Source organism: Prionailurus bengalensis, chromosome D3 (assembly GCF_016509475.1).
Source record: "Prionailurus bengalensis isolate Pbe53 chromosome D3, Fcat_Pben_1.1_paternal_pri, whole genome shotgun sequence".
NCBI classification, from domain to species: domain Eukaryota; kingdom Metazoa; phylum Chordata; class Mammalia; order Carnivora; family Felidae; genus Prionailurus; species Prionailurus bengalensis.
Window position 1 is genome coordinate 44,622,906 of NC_057356.1, and position 23,451 is coordinate 44,646,356.

A 23,451-nucleotide genomic window follows, 5' to 3' on the forward strand; every position below is an offset into this window, starting at 1 on the left:
GGCAAATAAAGTCTGTCTGTCATCTTGCTGTTAGCAAGGGCCAAATTCTGTATCCACTCTGAACTTTTTATCTTGTCTGACTCTACTTTTTGAGAAGTATTACTCGTTTCTAGGTTTCTGGTTTCATTCTTTTTCTGTGTAACTTAGTGCTCTATCATAACTATATTGTCTTACCCATTTTCGTTGTACTGGAATAATTGATTTTCCTTGTTAGTTTTTCCATGTGTGTGTGTTAAAATGAGATTTAAGTTTTTTACAAATGATTTCTCTTAAGGTGAGTAGCTTAAACCAAAAGATCTCTTGGTTTTCTTTGGTTTCATTTATAAAGCTTATACTCTTTTTTTTGTTCTCTTTTTATTCTCTTCATTATTCCCTTGATGTTTCTTAAGCTGTTCATTAACCTTCATTAATTAGAAAGGAGCTGGCACTAATTCTTATAATGAATTAGCTGGCAATGACTTAAAAGGTGTTACATTGCCGGTGCTTTGTACATTTTCATAGGGAGCCTTCTAAAACTAGATGTTTTCTGTGATCCAAATGAACAAATATTTGGTAAAATTTTTGGCACAGGAAAATTACAAGGAAGTTATTTTTGGATAGAGGATTTTGGAGTAGTAAGGTGTGTATAGCTGCTTAGTCTCTTTGTAAAGGTAGGAAGGATGAACTAACAACACTTAACTGTCTGTTAAGTGCAGACAGTCTCGTAACTGCAGGTGCTGTGTTGGCATTTTATATGCATTCTATCTAGGTCATCCCTGCTTAATAGAGTAATGCAGATCATTCTACTTGGTATTTATAATTTGCTTTAGTTACCTGCTCACTAAGCAACAGTTTGGGAAAGAATCTGAAAGGGTAAAAATTCAAGCCATTCTCTTATTTTTTAGATTGATCTATGCATTCTGTTGTTGGGCCTGAAACTTTTTGTGTTGGATTAAGCCTTATTTTAACAAATCTTTATTGAGCACATGTTTTGTAGTCAGGACAGAGATGAATATGATAATTAGCTGCTAAAAACTGGTAATGTGCTGGTAAACTTACATTAAAATCTACTTTGCCATATAGGATGTTATAGGTGCTTTGAGAGAGATGTAAAGTTCAGAGTTCAGAGCCCCAGGTTGCCAGAAGCGGAGTCCCAGATACTGAATAACCCTTACTGGTTGTCTAACTCTAGGATTCACAGTTGGAAAAATTGAAGCTCAAAGAAGTGTACTCAAAGAATCAAATGCAGGTCTCATGATTCTTAAGTCCCTGCTCTTTCCCCCATGTGATGATACACAGACAAGAGTGTCTACAAAGGGAAAATTGATGGAGCAGGTAGAGAGGGAGGAATGTGCTGTCATACCTTTCTAGACCATTTCTGAATTCCAAGAATCAGTAGGCTTTCAGTTTGACTTTCAAGTTATAAAATTTTCAAACCTGCAGAAAAGTACAAAAAGTAACATACCCCCCAAACAGATTTGCCGGGTTAGCGACAGAGCTTTGAATATAAAGAAATAGTGACCCCAAGTGGTTAAAGAGTAATGAACATCTTCATTAAAGATCAAACAAATTATAAAACTAATATTTGGAGGAAGGGGGAGTAAATAAGCTTTATCTCCTTAGCAGTTAAGGAAATATAAATAAAAAATTATGAATTACTATTAATCATTCCTATCAAATTAGCATAAATAAAATTTTAAAAATGCTATCCTGGACAGTGGAAAATGCACACTCTTTTAAACACTGCTGGAGGCTGAATAAATGGGTTCATGTTTTTGAGAGACCATGCTGACAGTATTTGTGAACCTTTGCAATAAACATGCTTTGATTTAGTAATTTCATTCCTGGGAATGTAACCTGAGGAAAAAAATCCAAAGGGGGAAAAATGTTAAGGCTACAAAGATTTTTTTAACTAAACACTCCATACATAATATCTGGTTTAACCACCCTGTGAAGAAGGGTTTGTTCTTTATCATTTAGATTAAAAAAAAAACTTTGGCTCAACAGTGTTAGGTAATTTGTTCTTATTGGGACTGGAATTTAAATCCAGAAATATAAAGGTCCCAACCAATCATATCTTACTGCTTTCTCCTGTTAATTCAACTATAGAAATTCTATGTACATAACAAGGTACACATTGGGAAAGTCCATAGAGAGAGCACATGCAAAATTTGGTTAGTTAGGTGAAATTATAGATGAGTGGTGGTCATCATTTTGGGGCAGTAATATTAATGTCACAAGATATGGGTAAATGTGAATGTGTGTCAGAAGGGGGGAGAACAAGTGAAAAATGCAAGGGCAGTGGGGTGGGATGGGGTTGAAAAAAACCAAGAGCCAAGGTTGAGAAATAGTTACACACTCAAAACTCAGATGAAGTGGAGATGAAGAGAAGATAAAATTAAGGAATATTATGAATAGATAGTGGAAGACTTGTGCCTTTAGAGATTATAGGGAAAGAACAGGCCAAAGCCATGGACTCCCACCAGCATGGGAGAACTGACTAGGTCCCAGAAAAGGATATGTTGGGTAGAGTTCCTTGGATGTGGATAAATAGAAAAATTCCCCTTGGGCCCTAGCAGTCTGCTAATCTGGCTGGTTTTTTATTAATATTAGAAATCTAGCTTATCTTAGATTTATTTTTATACTCCTTTATTTGTTCTTTTTATTTTTCTTTCAAAGTAATTTTTGAATAAAAGAGAATTAAAGTCTATTCTGGTCTTTCTGACCACAAAGGAAATGGAGTTTTCTTTATCATTCTTTAGGATAGGTAGGAAGACTAACATGGAAATAGAACCTATGAAGGGCCAGAGTTTATAAAGGTGAAAAAATGAGCAACCCAGAGAGTCAGGGACAGAGAAGTAGAGTGTGTGAAGTTTCACTGTGCTAAGAGTGTTTCCTTATAGAGGAAATACACTTGGATACAAAAGAAACTGTTAGAGTTACAGGATTTATCTGTACATGTTCACACTTACGCTGTAACCTCTTTTTTTGTAGATTGAAGAATGTGTGGTATGCTCTGACAAGAAAGCAGCTGTTCTTTTTCAACCTTGTGGACACATGTGTGCTTGTGAGAGTAAGTAGCCTGTACAGAACTTCCTTGGTGTTTTTATAGAACTAGAAAATGAAACAAAGTATAGCTTTGAGGTTTTTGTTTGTTTGTTTGTTTTTTGTTTTTTTGTTTTGTTTTGTTTTATATATAACCCATGAGCAAAAACATTGGTCAGCCTTTCTAGTACCTTCCATCTCTTCCTCGGTACTATGTACAATGTCACCTATGTCCCTCCTTGCTCTGAGGTTAGAGAAGGCAGAACAGGCTATGTTCTACCTACCAGCTCACATTTTGATTTCATTTGTATCAGCACAAAATGATCTCTTATCACACACAATAGAAATTTATTTCCAAAAATGAATTTTGAAACATTTAGTCTAGGCCTTTTCACATATAAAATTAGCACATCTTCATTTGTCTTCACCTTAATATTGCCTCTCCTGCATACTTTTTTCCCCCACTACTGAATCACCCACAGCAACTATTTGGGGCTATACTGTCTGGCCTTCTTAACCTTTCTTAGTCGTTATGTTAAAAGAGCTGTTTTGGAGGATATATTGAAAGTTCATGATGTTTTAAAATATCTTTTAAACATACTATCTCAGAGTCCCTTCCTTTTTATATCCCCCTCTTGTTCTTTTCAAATTCATGCACTGTTCAACATTCTCCTCTTCCCTTTGCTGGTTTCATTTGTCAGTGAAGGATTTTATTTATTTATTTATTTATTTATTTATTTATTTTTTCAACATTTATTTATTTTTGGGACAGAGAGAGACAGAGCATGAACGGGGGAGGAGCAGAGAGAGAGGGAGACACAGAATGGGAAACAGGCTCCAGGCTCTGAGCCATCAGCCCAGAGCCCGACGCGGGGCTCGAACTCACGGACCGCGAGATCGTGACCTGGTTGAAGTCGGACGCTTAACCGACTGCGCCACCCAGGCGCCCCTGTCAGTGAAGGATTTTAAACAAGTTTAACAACTTATACTTTACTTAAATGAGCTCAAAGTAAAGCATGGTGTTTCCTATTACAAAACAGTTTAGTCAATAGGTATTGATTTTCAGTGTAATATTTAAGTAATACACAGATTATATGATAGATTAATTTAATTGACATAGATTTGTTTTAAACCTTGGTGGTTTTTTTCATTCTGATAGGCAGCGAATTAACTAAATAAAGGATCAAGGTTTCCTCCTATAACATTCTGCCTCAAGTAATTGGTTTTGTTTTCCAAAGACTAGTATAATGGCTGTTATCAACTGTCAGAGGGCTTGTGGAAAGAGATTTCTGTCTTAAGTAAAAAGAGCTCAGGTTACTTAAGTTTTCATAGTCTAGGGGCTAGCAAACTTTTTCTGTAAAGGGTCAAATCATATTTTTGACTCTATAGGCCACATGGTTTCTGTAGTAAGTACTTAACTCTTTCCTATTGCTCAACTCTGCCATTGTAGTGCAAAAACAACCATAGACAGCATGTAAATAAATAGGCGGGATTGTTCTTCCTTAAAATTTTATTTATAAAAACGGACCTGGTTGGGTTTGGCCTGTAGGCTGTAGTTTACTGACCCATGTGATAGAACAAAGTGATACCTACAGAAGAGACTTGAAAGCTGGTTATAATGAGTAGTTGATAATACAGATTCTCAGGCCTTATTGTGGTGTTTTCCCCAGGAGTTTCCCAACGTTCTTACATTGTCTTTGTATTCAGATGTAACAAGTGTAACAGCTAACTTTTATAACAAGAGGAATAGCTAACTTTTATTAAGCTCTTGACTGGTACCAGACATTTTAATTTCTTTTAGAATACTTCCTCACTTATCTTCACAACAACCCTAAGAAGTAGATTGTTTTCTCCATTTTACAGACAAATTGTTAAACATTTATTTGCTAGGGAAGATGAAATTGAGGTGGAAAATGCCCCTCTTTCAAGGAATGGTGAAGCAGTCCATATCCCAGTAATGTTAAACAGAGTATTGAAGCCTTGAAGAGTGTAAATGCCTTGACAGACCAGAGGAAGGAGAGATTGTATCCATTTTGGGGGGGAGTAAGAAAGATTTTGTAGAAACAGTATAACAGTCTAACTTAAAAGAATTTCAAATAATTGTTACATATCAAATTAATTAATTAGTTTAATCCACTAAATTTAAGGAAAAAATGTGCTCTCAGATTGAAGACAAATCCCAAACCAGATTTCTATTAGCATTTGCTCCTACCTAGTGCATCGTGCATAGGCCAGCATCAGACCCAGCTCTGTCTGGGCCTTGACATGAGATTGGTCTTGATAATCCTTCTCTGTCCACCAGTGCAAGCACCATTAGGAGCGTACGCCCCACCTTGTCTACATAAATTATCCCTGGATACCTGTCACAATTTTCCTGGGGTTTTTTTGTCCCCCGTTTTTGAGACGATAAAGACACTTGGTACATAGACTAAGATATGGAGTATACGTTCATAATACATGCTAATGAGGAAGGGTATATTGCAGGATGTTAGTTTGTAATTAGTTAATAACTTTAGATATAGAATTAACAATCCACAACCTGTAATTTTGCCTAGGTATTTCCTCTTGGGATGGGAGAGCATTCCTCTGATACATAACATAAGAAAGCCCATTATGATATATTTTTGATATTTTCATGGCTACTACATTAAACAAGTAGTTACTAAACAATTCCATAATAAATGACATCAATTTGATAGAGAAGGAAGAGAATTGTTCAACATATTTTAGGAATTTTAGAGACAAACTGTTTACAATAGAAAGTACATTTAGAAAATTATGTGAGCAACCTTATAATTCTATATTAGTTAAAACTTATAAAAAGTATCTTCCTTCTTTATTCTCAAGCCTTAAGATCTTGAAGTATTTTTTATTTAAAAAAAATTTTTTTTTAAACATTTATTTATTTTTGGGACAGAGAGAGACAGAGCATGAACGGGGTTGGGGCAGAGAGAGAGGGAGACACAGAATCGGAAACAGGCTCCAGGCTCCAAGCCATCAGCCCAGAGCCTGACGCGGGGCTCGAACTCACGGACCGCGAGATCGTGACCTGGCTGAAGTCGGATGCTTAACTGACTGCACCACCCAGGCGCCCTGAAGTATTTTTTATTTTAAAAAAAAAAGGGGGCCCTACTAAAAAGGAGAACTATAGACCAATTTCCCTGATGAACATGGATGCAAAAATCTTCAACAAGGTATTAGCCAACCGGATCCAACAATACATTAAAAAAATTATTCATCATGACCAAGTGGGATTTATACCTGGGATGCAGGGCTGGTTCAATATCTGCAAAACAATTAACATGATTCATCACATCAATAAAAGAAAGGACAAGAACCATATGACTCTCTCAACAGATGCAGAGAAAGCATTTGACAAAATACAGAATCCTTTCTTGATAAGAACCCTCAAGAAAGTAGGGATAGAGGGATCATACTTTGAGATCATAAAAGCCATATATGAATTACCCAATGCTAATATCATCCTCAACTTGGAAAAACTGAGAGCTTTCCCCCTAAGGTCAGGAACAAGCCAGGGATGTCCACTCTTGCCACTTTTGTTCAACATAGTATTGGAAGTCTTAGCCTCTGCAATCACACAACACAAAGAAAAGGCATCCAGATCATCCAGGAGGAGGTCAAACTTTCACTCTTCACAGATGACGTGATACTCTATATGGAAAACCCAAAAGATTCCACCAGAACACTGTTAGAACTGATTCAGGAATTCAGCATAGTTGCAGGTTATAAAATCAATGCACAGAAATTGGTTGCATTCCTATACACCAAACAGTGAAGCGACAGGAAGAGAAATCAAGGAATTGATCCCATTTACAGTTGCACCAAAAACCATAAGATACCTAGGAATAAATCTAACCAAAGAGGTGAAAAATCTATACACTGAAAACTATAGAAAGCTTACGAAAGAAATTGAAGAAGACACAAAAAAAATGCAAAAAGATTCCATGCTCTTGAATAGTAAGAACAAATATTGTTAAAATGTCGATACTACCTAAAGCAATCTACATATTCAGTGCAATCCTTATCAACATGACACCATCATTCTTCACAGAGCTAGAACAAATAATCCTAACATTTGTATGGAACCAGAAAAGACCCCGAATAGCCAAAGCAATCTTGAAAAAGAAAACCAAAGCAGGAGGCATCACAGTCCCAGACTTCAATCTGTATTACAAAGCTATAATCACCAAGACAGTATGGTACTGACACAAGAAGAGACACTCAGATCAATGGAACAGAATAGAGAACCCAGAAATGGACCCACAAACGTATGGCCAACTAATCTTTGACAAAGCAGTAAACAATATCCAATGGAAATAAAGACAGTCTCTTCAGCAAATGGTGCTGGGAAAACTGGACAGCAACATGCAAAAGCAACCTGGACAGCATCCTGGACCACTTTCTTACACCAAACACAAAAATAAACTCAAAATGGATGAAAGACCTCAATGTAAGACAGGAAGCCTCAAAATCCTCGAGGAGAAAGCAGGCAAAAACCTCTTTGATCTTGGCCGCAGCAACTTCTTACTCAACACATCTCTGGAGGCAAGGGAAACAAAAGCAGAAATGAACTACTGGGACCTCATCAAAATAAAAAGCTTTTGCACAGTGAAGGAAACAGTCAGCAAAACTAAAAGGCAACCGACAGAATGGGAGAAGATATTTGCAAACAACATATCAGATAAAGGGTTAGTATTGAAAATCTATAAAGAACTTATCAAACTCAACACCCAAAAAACAAATAATCCAGTGAAGAAATGGGCAAAAGACATGAATAGACACTTCTCCAAAGAAGACATCCAGATGGCCAACCGACAGATGAAAAAATGCTCCATATCACTCATCATCAGGGAAATACAAATCAAAGCCACGATGAGATACCACTTCACACCTGTCAGAATGGCTAACATTAACAACTCAGGCAACAACAGATGTTGGCAAGGATGCGGAGAAAGAGGGACTCTTTTGCTTTGTTGGTGGGACTGCAAGCTGGTGCAGCCACTCTGGAAAACAGTATGGAGGTTCCTCAAAAAACTAAAAATAGAACTACCCTACAACCCAGCAATTGCACTACTAGGTATTTATCCAAGAAATACAGGTGTGCTGTTTCAAAGGGACACATGCACCCCCATGTTTATAGCAGCACTATCAACAATAGCCAAAGTATGGAAAGAGCCCAAATGTCCATCGATGGATGAATGGATAAAGAAGGTGTGGTATATATATTCAATGGAGTATTACTCGGCAGTCAAAAAGAATGAAATCTTGCCATTTGCAACTACGTGGATGGAACTGGAGGGTATTATGCTAAGTGAAGTTAGAGAAAGACAAATATCATATGACTTTACTGATATGAGGACTTTAAGAGACAAAACAGATGAACATAAGGGAAGGGAAACAAAAATAATATAAAAACAGGGCGGGGGACAAAACAGAAGAGACTCATAAATATGGAGAACAAACTAGGGGTTACTGGAGGGGTTGTGGGAGGGAGGATGGGCCAAATGGGTAAGGGGCACTAAGGAATCTACTCCTGAAATCATTGTTTCACTATATGCTAACTAACCTGGATGTAAATTTTAAAAAAATAAAATTAAGTATTATGTTGAAAAAAAAAAACTAGCTAGGGCACAAGGCATGAAAAAAATAAAAAATGAAAAAAAAATAAAAGGTGTACATATTGAAAAGGGATAAATAAAATTGTGCTTATTTGCAGGTGGGAAAAAAAGGGGGGTGGTGACTGGGTGGTTCAGTCTGTTGAATGTCTGTCTGACTCTTAATTTCAGCTCTGGTCATGATCTCACAGTCGTGAGATTAAGCCCCACTTTGGGATTCTGACAGTGCAGAGAGCCTGCTTAGGATTTTCTCTCTCTTTCTCTCTCTCTCTGCCCTGTCTCTGCTCACACATGCCCTCTCTCTCTCTCTCAAAAAAAAAAAACAAAACAGTTAAAAACCCAGAAAAACAACTTTGACAATTTATTCTAATATATTACTAGAAAATGTCATTATTTTCATGACAAGGGGTGCTCTCTTCTAGAGGCTGCCTCTAGAGAATATACATTTGTAAGATGATAACATTTTAAGATGATAGAATTGTGTATTCATAGAACTTGTTTAATGTTTATCTTAATGTGAAATTTAAATTTTTTTTAAGTTTATTTATTTTTGAGAGAGAGAGATAGAGAGAGGGAGAGAGCGTACGTGAGCAGGGGAGGGGCAGAGAGAGGGAGACGCAGAATCGAAGCAGGCTCCAGGCTCTGAGCTGTCAGCACAGAGCCCGACGTGGGGCTCGAACCCACAAACCGCAAGATCATGACCTGAGCCGACATCAGAAGCTTAACTGACTGAGCCACCCAGGTGCCCCATCTTAGTGTGAAATTTAAAAATGAACAAAAAAGGCCAACCCTCTTATCATGTTGTCTCTTGTAAGAAGTATCCTATTGCTGTTTTCCAGACTGTGCTAGCCTGATGAAGAAGTGTGTGCAGTGCCGGGCAGTAGTTGAACGAAGAGTGCCTTTCATTATGTGTTGTGGAGGGAAAAGTTCAGAAGATGCCACTGATGACATCTGTAAGTGTATTTTTTTACTTCGCTGTCTTGTTGGGACTTTCATGAACATCTCTTCTCATGTGTAGTAGAATGTTGGCTTGTGAAGCACAAGGTACGTGACCTCAGTCTACAGAGGAATAGATGGGGTTTTGTTCTTATCACAGGAAACTTGAAATTGTGTTTTTCTAGCTTGCAGTATGATTATAGAACTTTGAGCATTTGTTTTTTAAGAAACCTCCATGTGTAATATAAAGAAAATTGTTGTGTTCTTGCTTAAAGAAAATTTGCTTTTTTTTAACATTAAATTTAGAGTATCTTGGTGAATTAGCACATTACAAATTATTTTTTCAGTTATATAAGTGTTAACATCTCATTCTTGGGTGTAGCAGATTTCACCTAGTGCATGTCAGTATTTTATAGAATAGCATTTATTCGGGACAGAGTAACTGTAGATAAACTGAAATGTAACTCAGTAAAGAGGTGGAAAGATGAAAAATTATTTACTTTCAACCTTTTAAAAAATTTTTTTTAATTTATTTTTTTATATATAATTTATTGTCAAATTGGTTTCCATACAACACTCAGTGCTCATCCCAACAGGTGCCCTCTTCAGTGCCCATCACCCACTTTCCCCTCTCCCCCACACCCCATCAACCCTCAGTTTATTGTCAGTTTTTAAGAGTCTCTTATAGTTTGGCTCCTTCCCTCTCTGTAACTATTTTTTTCCCCTTCCCCTCCCCAATGGTCTTCTGTTAAGTTTCTCAGGATCCACATAAGAGTGAACATACGGTATCTTTCTCTCTATGACTTATTTCACTTAGCATAACACTCTTCAGTTCCATCCACGTTGCTACAAAAGGCCAAGTAGTATTCCATTGTATATATAAACCATATCTTCTTTATCCATTCATCAGTTGATGGACATTTGGGCTCTTCGCATAATTTGACTGTTGTTGAAAGTGCTGCTATAAACATTGGGGTACAAGTGCCCCTATGCATCAGTACTCCTGTATCCCTTGGGTAAATTCCTAGCAGTGCTATTGCTGGGTCATAGGGTAGATCTATTTTTAATTTTTTTGAGGAACCTCCACACTGTTTTCCAGAGTGGCTGCACCAGTTTGCATTCCCACCAACAGTGCAAGAGGGTTCCCATTTCTCCGCATCCTCTCCAGCACTTTTCTTTTCTTTTCTTTTCTTTTTTAAAGTTTATTTATTTATTATGAGACAGACAGAGACGGTGTGAGTGGGGGAGGGGAAGAGAGAGGGAAAGAGAGAGAATTCCAAGCAGGCTCCACGCTGCCAGCATAGAGCCCAATGTGGGGGCTCAAACCCATGAAACATCAAGATCATGACCTGAGCTGAAACCAAGAGTCAGAACCTTAACTGACTGAGCCACCCAGGCGCCCCCTACTTTCAACCTTTTCAGTACTATAGCTGTATAAAAATATTTTTCATCTTTGCACTAGATAGAAGCTTGGAATGGTACCTTTGATTTCTTTGTTCTATGTATGCACGAGGAAGAACATTAGTGTAGCCAATTCTGCTCAGGGCTCTTTGTCTTTATCACTGATAGAGCAGAATTAAAATCCCAGAAACAAGTTAACTAGAGTAAAAGAGTAAAAGTCTAAAGAGTAGGAAAAGTGCAATAAAAAATTTCCCTCTAGGGGCGCCTGGGTGCCTCATTCATTTAAAGGTTTAACTCTTGATTTCGGCTCAGGTCATGATCTCAGGGTTGTGAGATTGAGCCCCACATCGGGCTCCACACTGGGCGTGCAGCCTACTTGAATTTTCTCTCTCCCTCTGCCCCTCCTCCGCTTGTTCTCTCCCTCTCTCTCACTCTCTCTCTCAAAAAAAAAAAAGCTCCCTCCGTTTAGTAGACCCACTGATCACATCTTTTCTTTCATGGAATTCCTCATCTCCAATCAGTAACAAGGAGGGCCGGGAAGAAAGGAAGGAGGTTAGGTTTTTGTGTGTTCTCCTAAACATCATCTAAGAGACTTTATGATTATTGCTGCCCAAACTGGCTAAAGTGCTGTGCTGCCTCCCATCTTGGCTTTGTAAAATGCAGGAATAGAGAAAACAAGCATAGAATGTGTTTGTGAGCTTGCCAAAGGAAGCAAGTGGAAGCGCCTCGGAGAACTCAAAAGTCTGTGTGTAGTTTGTTGTCTAGCTGAGTTAAATAGAATTAGAAAATAATGTGCAAACCTGTTTCCTTTTAAAGATTATAAATGAAGGAGTATAACGTGAATGTCACTACTGTATTGGTTGTCCATGAGTGAAAAAAAAATTTTAAGGGGATTCTAGTAATAGTCTGGTTTTTAATAAAGTAGTAATAATTTTAGAAATAAAAAAAATCATTGCTATGTCAAAACAGTCATAACATTAAAATATTTTATTTGTATTATAGCAAGTGGAAATATTCCTGTGTTACAAAAGGACAAGGATAATACCAATGTCAATGCAGATGTGCAAAAGTTGCAACAGCAGTTACAGGACATTAAGGAGCAGGTAATGATGATCTCTTCATGGTAAATGATGATTCTAAGGATGGCATTTAATATTTTTCTATAAAGCTGTTGGTGTTTTACATAGTAAGTAGGATTCACATTAGGGTATCATTTATAGTATTTGAATAGTTTGTAAAAGGTAATATGATTAAAAGATTTAATCAGGCCTTTTCCAAAATAAGAAACAAACAGATGACCAGTAATGCTCAACCAGACTAGTAATCAAGAAATGAAAATTGGGGTGCCTGGCTGGCTTAGTCAGTAGAGCATGTGACTCTTGATCTTGGGGTTGTGAGTTCAGGCCCCACTTTGGGCATAGAGCTTACGTTAAAAAAAGAAGAGGAGGAAGTAGAAGAAAGGAAAATTACAGAAAAGAAAACTACAGTGAGGTGCCTGTCTCCCTACCAGACTGAGTAGAAAACTCTGTGTTAGAAATTGTCAGTATAGGGGCACCTGGGAGTCTCAGTCAGTTAAGCGAATGACTCTTGATCTCAGCTCTGGCCTTGAGCTCACAGTTGTAAGTTAAAGCCCTGTGTTGGACTTCACACTGGGAGTGAAGCCTGCTTAAAAAAAAAGAAAAAGAAATAAATGATCAGTACACAGTATTAGAATACGGGAGTACAAATTAGTAAAAACACTTCGGAAAAGTTTGTCACTGTAATATTAACTAAGCAGGATATTATTTTGAAGTGCAAATTTGGAAAAAATTGTACAGATGGTGTTTAAAACCAAGGGTAGTGGTTTTCCTGGCTGGGATGGCTGGAAGGTGGGGCACAAGGGAAGTTTCTGTATAGAGAGATATAAAGTGCCCATTACGTGCATTTGATCAATTTGTGAACTTTTATCAAATGGTACATTTATGATTTGTGCACATTTCTATATAAGTGTGATACTTCAGTAGAAAGGAAAAATATATATGTTCTCTTTCACTCTCACTCTGTCACGCACACCATAACAGAAAGCAAGGGAAAGATAAATGCAGTATTTAGAATAGTGGGTTTCAGTGATGGGTAGATGGAAAGGATTTGGGAAGATATATGGAGGGGCTTCAAAAGAAAGGGTAGCACTCCATGCTTTAAGCTGGGTGGTGGTTTATATTGTTCTTTATATCTTATACATACCAACAGACGTCCTCTCTTATCTACTCAATATTTCATAGCAGCAACAGTAAAATAAAGAAGCTAGTTAAAACTTGTTACATATATGGTAAGTAAGAAAGTCTGCTTTTTTCCCTTCCCACCTTATCATTTGACCCAGCAATTAAATCTCATTCAAAAGATTGAGAAGCATAGGGTGTTATTTCTTTAGTTTGGGTATCACATCAGTGTTGCCATGCAGTTGTTAGTCATCACTTGTCTTTTCTACCTGAGTTTATAAGTAATATAGTCAATAAATAGGATAACTAATGACCCTTGTGATAGAGTAATATAGTAGATAGTTATTAAAGAATTAAGCATATGTATTTATTAGGAAGTTAAGCACCCATCTGAAAAGATTAAAACTCTATGACTTGGCTAGTTTTTGTTTCGAAATCTAGTACCTAGTAATACTTGTTACATGGTGACTGAGTAAAGATAAACATGGATTTACCAGTTCTTATGTAGCAACATAAAAATAGGAACATATTTAGCTCATTCTAATATAAAATAGAATGTTTCAAAAATCTTTTAAAGCTCCGGGGCACCTGGGAGGCTCAGTCACTTAAGTGTCTGACTTCACAGGTCATGACCTCACGGTTTGTGAGTTCGAGCCCCATGTTAGGCTCTGTGCTGACAGCTCAGAGCCTGGAGCTGCTTCAGGTTCTGTGTCTCCCGCTCTCTCTGCCCCTTCCCTGCTCACTCTCTGTCTCTCAAAAATAAACATTAAAAAAAATTTTTTTTTAAATCTTAAAGCTCCTTAGCATCTCATTTTCTTTCCCATAAGACCCTTATAGAAAGGTAAAACTGATTTTTGAACAAGTCTTCTCTGAAAAGCATTTCATCTCCTATTTGTGAATTAAAATTAATTGTGAATAATGATAATTTTGAACCCTATTATGGGTCCTGAAAAAATAATTCAGCTTAGGGCGCCTGGGTGGCTCAGTCAGTTAAGCATTCCACTCTTGGTTTTGGCTCAGGTCATGATCTCACAGTTTCATGAGTATGAGCCCCAAGTGGGGCTCTGTGCTGGCAGCATGGGGCCCACTTGGGATTCTCCCTCTCTCTCTGCTCCTCCCCCACTCATTCTGCCTCTGTCTCTCTCAAATAAACTTAAAATAAATAAATAAATAAATAATCCAGCTCTACTTTTATCCCAAGTTCAGCACTCCAAAGAAGTTTCTTCCCCCTTAAATAATATTCATGACCAGATTTCATCACAAAAATATATTTAAACAGTTATAACAAAATTCATTCTGAGGACTGATGGGATTTCTTGCAGGGACCTTGGTCCTTGACTTTTGTCAAGGTAACCAAGACAAAGCATCTGAATAACTCTTTTTAAAATTTAAATCTCCAATCTTTCTCTTACCCCAGTGTAATTTCACGTGCTGTTAAGAATATATTAATCTCAAAGTAACTGAAGTTACTAATTGACTGCATAGAACTCTTGGAAATTTAATGGGAAAGAAACCATTTTAATGGTACTAAAAGGCTGGTTTGGCTTTTTTAATTTTTTTATGTTTCTATTTATTTTTGAGACAGACAGAGCATGAGCAGGGGAGGGACAGAGAGAGAGGGAGACAGAATCTGAAGCAGGCTCCAGGCTCTGAGCTGTCAGCACAGAGCCCAACGCGGGGCTCGAACTCACAAACTGTGAGATCATGACTTGAGCCGAAGTTGGAAGCTTAACTGACTGAGCCACCCAGGCGCCCCTGGTTTGGCTTTTTAAAATAAAAAAGTATATACAATTTTCTACAGCTTTGTCTCTCAAGCTTTAAGATAGATACATGTGAAAATTTACTTTGGAAGGGTGGGGCTAACAATTAGATTTGTAGTTCCTTCCCCCTCCCTGCCACAGTGATCATTGTCAAAGTTGATCATTACATTTTCATATAGGCCTTAGGCCTAGTTTATTAGTCTAGAAATTCTTTTTGATTATGTCATTTCTATGTTATTTAGGATACTTTTCCATGGATACTTGTCCCAAATAATGTAGAAATGACTTCATAATATGAAGTATTGTGGTATAGTAAGGTAAAAAATGTTTTTCTGAAAATAAAATGTAAAATGTGTTTTTGTGAAAAATTATGTGATTTCCTAGAGTGTTTTCACCAAAGTATACCTAATGTACTTCTAAATTTTTCTGAGTTCATGAAGTTACATTTGTTAATATGTAAGTAAGGCTAATTGTTTTTAATTGAAGGGGATCTACATTAATAGTAATCCAGTGATGGATGTTTCAAAGCAAGAGCTCTGGGGCCACATGATCCAGTTTACATTATGGCCTGTGGTGGGGAGGTGTTTAGCCCCACGAAGCCCCAGTTTGCTCGTTTTTAAAGTGATAGTGATAATAGGGCTGAGATATTATCGTAGTGTGTGGCACGTGTCTTTAGGGACATCTGTACACTGCTCCCCCTCCCCCATAGGCCTGATGTATTGTGTTACTTTCATACAAGAACAGCATAGTACACAGAGTTGGGGAATCTGAATGAGACTGAATGGGGCTATTTTTCATTCATTTCCTGTTAGATTTTGACATTTGCATTTTTTGTTTTATATAGTATTTATTTAATGAAGTGTCTTTTATACATGACAGTACAACTGATATTTCTATTTTATATAAAGGGATAACTTTTACTATTTAAAAATTTTTAAATTAAAAAAAATTTCTCGAACATTTTAAAGCAACAAAAGATTAAAACAACAAAAGAAAATGTTACAAAGTTGTTATATACAATGTCAAAATATAAAATGTCTCAGCATTTATTACCTTGTTATCTCCCATTCCAGACCATGTGCCCTGTATGTTTGGATCGTTTGAAGAATATGATTTTCCTCTGTGGCCATGGAACGTGTCAGCTCTGTGGAGACCGAATGAGTGAATGTCCTATTTGTCGCAAGGCTATTGAGCGAAGGATTCTTTTGTATTAATTAAGAAACTCAGTGTGTTTTGTTAGCTAAAGTGTTTGGTCATGAGCTCTTAGTGAAGCTGTTAAGCTAGTTGGATGTTCTAATGAACTAATTTTTAATATCATAGTTTCTTTCCTAGAGTGTAATTAGACTGTAAATGTATCAGAACAAAAAAAAAACCTCTATAAGACAGTGTTTGAAGTTGTGGTTTTTGTTTTTGTTTCTTTTAATTTGAAACATCAAATCCATATAATTCATAGGTAATTTACTTGTCACTTCTAAGGGGAAAGTCCTTTAAGAATGTCCTGTTATTTTTGTTTTTATTGCATTTTTCTTTTAGTTTGTAAATTTGTTAGACCTCAAGAAATGTAGATCCTTATGATCAGCTGTCCTTCAGTTTATTGTGATTTTACACAGTTGACACAGGTACTCAGAAAAGTCATGCATCAAGTGAACAGGGCAAGTCAAACCATTATGCCGCATATATTAAATGACAAAATTATAATATGAGTTTTACATAGTTAATATTGAAGATAAGATTATCTGAAGAGAGGATTATCTTTTTAAGATAAAAAGTTATGCAAATGATTGTTTCTGAATTCTTAGAGTAAATGGAAGCATGGAATGAGAGAGTAGTGACTTTGATTTAGCTTAATTTATAGACTTAAAAAGAAAATTGTTAAACTTGAATCAAATTGCCGGTTTCAGAATGATTGACATGAAAAGGAAGAATAAGCAGTCACAGTGGGGAACTGAGGTGGGGGAAAGTGGCCAATGAAAGAGTACCTTTTAACTGACCATTAACAGTTGCCTTTCCTGTATTAATTTATACACTGTTCTGTTTAGCCAGCCTTTAAAAAAAAAAAAGTGTATGAAAAGTGTACCTCAGTTTTCCCTTTGGTCACTTATCCAGGCTTGACCTGACCAGTGAAATGATACTGCCCTATTTGGGCTCTGAGGTTGCATGTTGCTTTTCTCATGTACTGAGTAGTACCCCAGTGATCTGAGAAGGGTAGTGCATTGTCTCAAGGCAACAATCTTTTTTTTGTTCCTGTTGATTCTGACAGTGTTACTGGTTCTACCTACATCGTAAGCCCTCCTTCCATTTTCTTTCAGTTGCTAAGATTTGTTATAAAGAAAACACTCTCTATCTACAAATGAGGATATTATTTAAATTGCCAACAGTATCCAAGACATAGTAAGTAACCTAATAATAAATACTTTAGAAAGAGTGACCAGGACATTTACAGAAATATGCCTGATTATCTGCAGTTTTTCCTTTAACTCAAACTTTTGATTCTAGAGCATCTAATCATTTTCTGCCCTTTGAATGAGTAGTGTTACTCTGTCTAGGATGAATATACATATAAATAAGTGTTTTGAGGTCATTGCTGCTAGATTATAAAAATATCACCTGTTTACAATGGTGTCTACTATATACTGTGTATAAGCTTACTCCTAAGGATAGTTATCTTGTAGCTTTTTTTCTTTTTTTCTTTTGATTCTGGTTATTCCTTCCTTCCTTCCTTCTTGCCTGCCTGCCTGCCTTCCCTCCCTCCTTTCTTCTCTTTCTTTCTTTTTCTTTCTTTCTTCCTTTCTGTTTCTTTCATTTCGGCAACTAAATTTAAGAATATTCCTGGCAATTTAATGGCTGCTGCTTTTGCAAGTCCTGGTGAAAACAGTGGTGAGCTTTGCTGGCTGATTTTGTAGTCTTGGTGATTCCGTATCTGTGTTTAGCTAAGTAATTTAGCATTTAGAATAGTAAAATTTTTATAAGTTTTGAATTTGAAAATTTGTATGGATTCAGTTATCTAATAAAGGGCCACTGAGGCTATTTTTTTAAGCCATATTTCAAAGTTATAAAAAGAGCATCTGACATGATGTCACATAAAGAAACAGACTTATTTTCTTTCAGATTTGAAAATAGCAGCAGTCGGGATTTTTTTCCTTCCATGCCATAGGCTGCCCATCTCTTTTCCACTAGGTCAGCTGGAGAGGAGGGAACACCTGGCTGACTCATGCACAGTTTGGCCAGCCAGTGAATTCTGTCTAGAGCTCTACTTACATCTTTTTTGTCTTTTGAGCTTGCTGTGCTTAAACTTACATCCCTAAAGGGCAATTTCATTTTCCAGACTAGTTTATTTCTTCTAAATTAAAAATACGATAACATAAACTATTACAAAAGTCATATAAGGTCACTGTGATTATAGTGTTGTGTATTTGTGCATTTTCTATATTTATACCACTCTGAAATTTGTTTAATGAATAGAAAATGTTTTCTCTCTTCATGTTTTCAAGCACCTGAAAAATTATTTTAAATTGTTTCGTGCTTGTGAGCAAGAATAAGGTTAAGAACAGAGTTGTTTAAGTGACTGTCTTCTAACTCTGAAATTGCTACCTCTTATGTGTCTCTCAGCAGTACTTTCCCAATTAGGTATGTTTCCTTCTCATCAGCTCGTCATCTTGTGCCTCAGAAGAGCTTTTACTTTTCCTAGAATCATTTAAAAAAACACAGCAGACATTCATTCAAAAATGTATTTATTGGGCCTCAGGGGCTAGATATACAACATTGAAAAATGGTCAGCATTTAGCACACACTGAGTCTATCATGCAGCAGTTGTACATTTGAAGAACTCGGTAGTCAAGAAGGGATCCAAAGGTACTGATAACATTTCTTCCTAATGTTTCAAAAGAGTTGTCTTAAAGTAACATTTGGATTCCCTCTCTGTATCCCCTTACTCCTACCACATTTTCGCCTTTACTCTAAGATTGTCAGCCTTGTTGCCCAAAACACACACACAACTTACCAGATGGTGCTATTCTAGTCATTTTTGTTCACATAATTTAACATTCTTACTGCTTATATTACTAATGTATTGAATTTTTCTGGGAGCAAGAAGGCTTTTCAAGTGAAGATCACTTTGTATTAGTGTAGGGTATGATATTAGACAGTGTTTAGCTGACCAAATCATGTTTGGACAAAGTGTTTGTAATTTTAAACATTGCAAATTGACCAGCTATAACATTAATTGATAATATTGAAAATAGCATTCTTAAATTTGTATCTTTGATGGCTTTAGCCTGTAGGAACTAAATTTTAGCATGTTGAAATGCATGCTGCTTAGGACTAGTCCAACTCAAATGTATAAACTTGCTGGGTCATTTTTACATAGTAGAAATACACAATCTTGTTATGTGTTGCCCAGTTGCTGTCCTTTGTTTATTATGAATTTTGGACCCTTAGTGATCGGGTAGGATAGGAAGACAGTAAGGAGTTGCAAGCAAGCAAGCAAGCAAGCAAGAAAAGTCAGTATCTGAGTTTAGAGAAAAAAAGGGGTTTAAGAAGGTCATGTAGATTTCATCAAAGCGGTAAGCAGAGAGAGTATATTTGATTGAACAATATAAAAAAGGTCTCTTAATCAGTTTTTAGTGTCATTTAATTTACAATTGCTTTGTAAACTATACAGTTTAATACATCTGGCTTTAAAAAAAGGCCAAAGGAAAAGCGCCTATCCTCTCAGAGTGTCTAAAATGTTATAGTAATAATTTGTGTAAAAATTGAATATTTGGAATAGAATTTTTTTTACATTTTTTTTAATTGTGGTAAAAACACATAACATGAAATTTACCATCTGCACCATCTTTTAAGTGTACAGGTCAGTAGTGTTAACTATATTCACATTGTTGTTAAACGGCTATCTGGGAGAACTTTCTCACTTGCAGGATTGAAACTCTATACCCATTGAACAATAATTCCCTTTTCTCTTCACCCCCCCCCCCAGTGGAATAGCATTATGGTTAAATATAAATCAAGGAACAACCTTAATTATCTCAATTGTTTGTGTTTGCAAGATTTAAAGTCACGGTTAATACTAAGTTCCTTAAAATTTGAGGCATGACAGAATTTCTTCCCTTCCTCCCAACTGTTATAAATCATAATTGAGTTGATTTTAAATGTCTGTTAATTGGAAGGGTTTGTTATTTCATTTGGAGCTGGAGGGGAGAAACACATTTTAAACATTAGAATTAGGTTAGCTCTGAATTTGGGAAGGTAAGAGATTTTCACAGACTATGTGTGCCTTGTCAAAAATGTCAGTTGTCTTTAAGTCTCCTTGTAACGGTCTCAAAATATTTTTTTTCTCTCAAAAACTCAACCTAATTTTATTTGCTTGAATATTAATGATAGGAATGCATACTGATACTACTTGATAATCATATAATAGCCTTGGAACTTTAACATATATATATATATATATATATCTATAGCAGTATTAATAATCATAGTTGTACTTCTTTAAAACATTAAATTTGAGGAAAAACTATTTAATGATGTCTCATTTGTACATTGCTTTGCTACAATGAGGGGGAAGCCTTTAGATTGAGACTCAGTTTACTGGTAAATGGTTAGTAGTGGATGAAACTAGAATATAAAAATATGAACGAGTTAGGGGAGCTGATGAATTAAAATTGTAAGTTGCTACATCAGCATTTTCTACCTCCTTTTCTGTCAGAGTATTGCTTTTCCAGCTCTTATTCTTATTTGTGACTAAGGCGGAGAGGGGAACCCGAGGTTCAAATTGAGATTCTTATTTTGTTGAAGATTGAAGCAAGTAGGTACAGGAAGGGTGACCTGTCACGTCACTTTGGTGCGTAAAATCCATAATTACAGGTTGTAATTGACGTGTACAAAATGTGTGAGAAAGATAATATTACTGGCTGTTTTACTTCTCCTGTGTGGTCTACATGACTTTGTTTCATAAACATGACTTCTTTCCTACACAATGCAAAATGGTCTTGTAATTTTCTATAAAAGAAACAAATATGCCATTTTGTCTGAAATCAATAATTTCAGGAAGCTATTGAAAGTTCTGACTCAGGGCTTTGTAACAAGTTTAAGCAATTGTTAATTATATTTGGGAAAATCCATCTACATAATTCTTCAGTGCCTTGAAAGAATTATTAACTTGGCAACACTACTAAAACTTTATAGAAGGCTGTCTTTAGCGTGCGTGTATCATCACACACATTTATACGGCGTATTGCTTAGCTTGTGTGATAGCAATACTGCATGTGTGCTGGCTTTGGGTAATTCTTTAAAGGGAGTTTTCTAGATTTGCACTTGATATTTGTTTTTTAAAAAACTGATTATTTATGGCCATGACACTGTTACTAGAAAAATAATTCTGTAAGTCATTATGCAAAGTCATGTATAAGTAGCATCTGGGAAGAAGAGCAAGGGTTCATACAGTTTGCTGTTTTAAAATGAAAAGAGGATCTGTTTGGTAAACACAGATTGTCTTCCCCTCAAATGAAAAAAAGAACTTTTGTTCACGTGATTCGGTTTAAAAAACAACTTTTTTAAGGGAAATAATGGATTGCATGTTCTTCTTAATGCTAGTCTTATTTAGCCTGAATCCACAAAGTTGTTTTTCTGTTAATTTCAGTATGCTTGTCATTCTAAATACCATATATTCAGTGTGATAGAAAGCAATTTAATCGACGCATAGCAGTGTTTTTGCTTTGTGTTTTTCCCAGTGTTTTTTAGCTCCCACTTGATTAAAGTCTTGCTCGTGAATAGAGTTTCTGTATGGCAAATGATTCTTGCTTATTATTAGCTTTTGTTAAAAAAAATGCTTAGCGAGAACTAAGCTTTTAAAAATTAATGCAAACATTTACCATTAATAAAACTTATGATGTAATATCATTCTATAATGCTTTTCTCTGATCTTTTGAAGTATTCTTTATAGAAGTATATATGAATTTTAATTTTTAAGGTATTTGAAGACATATCTCACTGTATCAAATCTGTTATTGGAAAGGAAATTATCATGTCTTTGAGAAACAAGGACATACATCTCCAACTCAATATAAGACATAGGTGCCCACATCTGGAAGGCTCTCATTGCAATTGTTTACATTTAAGGTACCTCTATCTACAGGGCCAAAGAAGCTTTTCATATTTTAACACCTCACACTCTTTCAGGATATTGTGAAAGTAGTCTGAATAGGATAAATTTGATAGAAAATAAGTCAGCCAGTCAGGAAGACTCAACTTTTTCTATACAGAGTTTATTCCTTTTCAAAATTCAGATGTAGATTTCATGTTCTAAAGATATACATTTTAAAGCAATGATTTATTTGGCTTTCTTAGTGTTTTGTGACTAAATCAGTAATTTGAATGGTTTGGAATTATTTTATTTTTCAAGTTAATAGAAGCAGTTATTTGTCATTGAGAGGTTGTCTGGTTCTAGTTCAAAAATTCAGTATGTGTATCTGGAATGTTCAAGAGGAAAACCATCTGAAACAAAATCTTTTAACTGTTTATTTGAAAAAAAATCTGTATTCCAACTCTAAAATTGTGAATTTATTTTTGGATAACCTCTAACTGTATTTCTGTTGCTGTATAATTAGATATTTCATGGCAATATTTTTTATTAAATTGAAACTGTATAGGTTTTTAAAATAAAGACATTTTAGAAAATCTGATTTATATTTTTTATCATTGATAGTCATTCATCTTTCACAGAAATTCAAATTATTTGTTAGTTTTACAGTGTAGCATTTCCCAAACTTACTGACAGTGAAAACTTTTAAATGGTGCATTACAGAGTAGTGATAGTTTGTAAGATAGAATGAATGCATGGATTAAAGTAGAACACCAGAAGTTATTTCAGATAAGTTAATTGCTGAAGAGCGATCATTTGGCAAATAGGTTTTTTTTCTTTTAAACAAAACTAGTTGATAAACTCATTTTGTTAAATACACACACACACACACACACACACACACACACACACCCTTATAAGCATAATATGAGAGGATAAGACAAGATCCAGAACAGAGGCCATTGATCACTGAGTTGGTGACATATCAATGAGACTGTTAGGTAATGCTGCCTCTGCACTAATGCTCTAATCAAATGTGTGTATTCATGCTTTAGGTACCTTATTTATATCAGGTCCTTGCATTCTCAAATATGGCAGCTTTCTGAAAGGCCAATTTTCAAGTCAAATAAACATTCTTTACTTATATTTAAGAGTATTACCCTCCCTTCCTGTTCTTTTCTTCCTTCCTACAGAACACCAATTAACATCTTGAGTGGAACATTGACATACAGATTGGAAAAAGCTTTTACAGGGGATGCTAACCCTGATTTAATAGGGAAATAGGGAAGCAACCAACTAAGAGAGCTCTGACCATGGCCAACCCGTACTGAAAAAAAGACTTGAGATTCAAAAAGTTTATATGCTGTCAGTATACAAGTACAGTACAAGAGTATCCTAGTGGTTTCCTATTGCTGCCG

General features: G+C 36.0%; 1 protein-coding gene across 1 annotated transcript in view; it reads left to right on the forward strand.

Annotated features, from left to right (window-relative positions):
- MIB1 (MIB E3 ubiquitin protein ligase 1) overlaps nucleotides 1-22,634 on the forward strand; it is a 128,517-nt gene extending 105,883 nt beyond the window's left edge. Inside the window, exons 18-21 of the mRNA XM_043558442.1 lie at nucleotides 2,974-3,052; nucleotides 9,500-9,613; nucleotides 12,000-12,100; nucleotides 16,029-22,634. Coding sequence (XP_043414377.1) covers nucleotides 2,974-3,052; nucleotides 9,500-9,613; nucleotides 12,000-12,100; nucleotides 16,029-16,169 — 435 coding nt within the window. The 3' untranslated portion in view covers nucleotides 16,170-22,634. The remainder of the gene's footprint in view (nucleotides 1-2,973; nucleotides 3,053-9,499; nucleotides 9,614-11,999; nucleotides 12,101-16,028) is intronic.
- The last annotated feature ends 817 nt before the right edge of the window (nucleotides 22,635-23,451 follow it).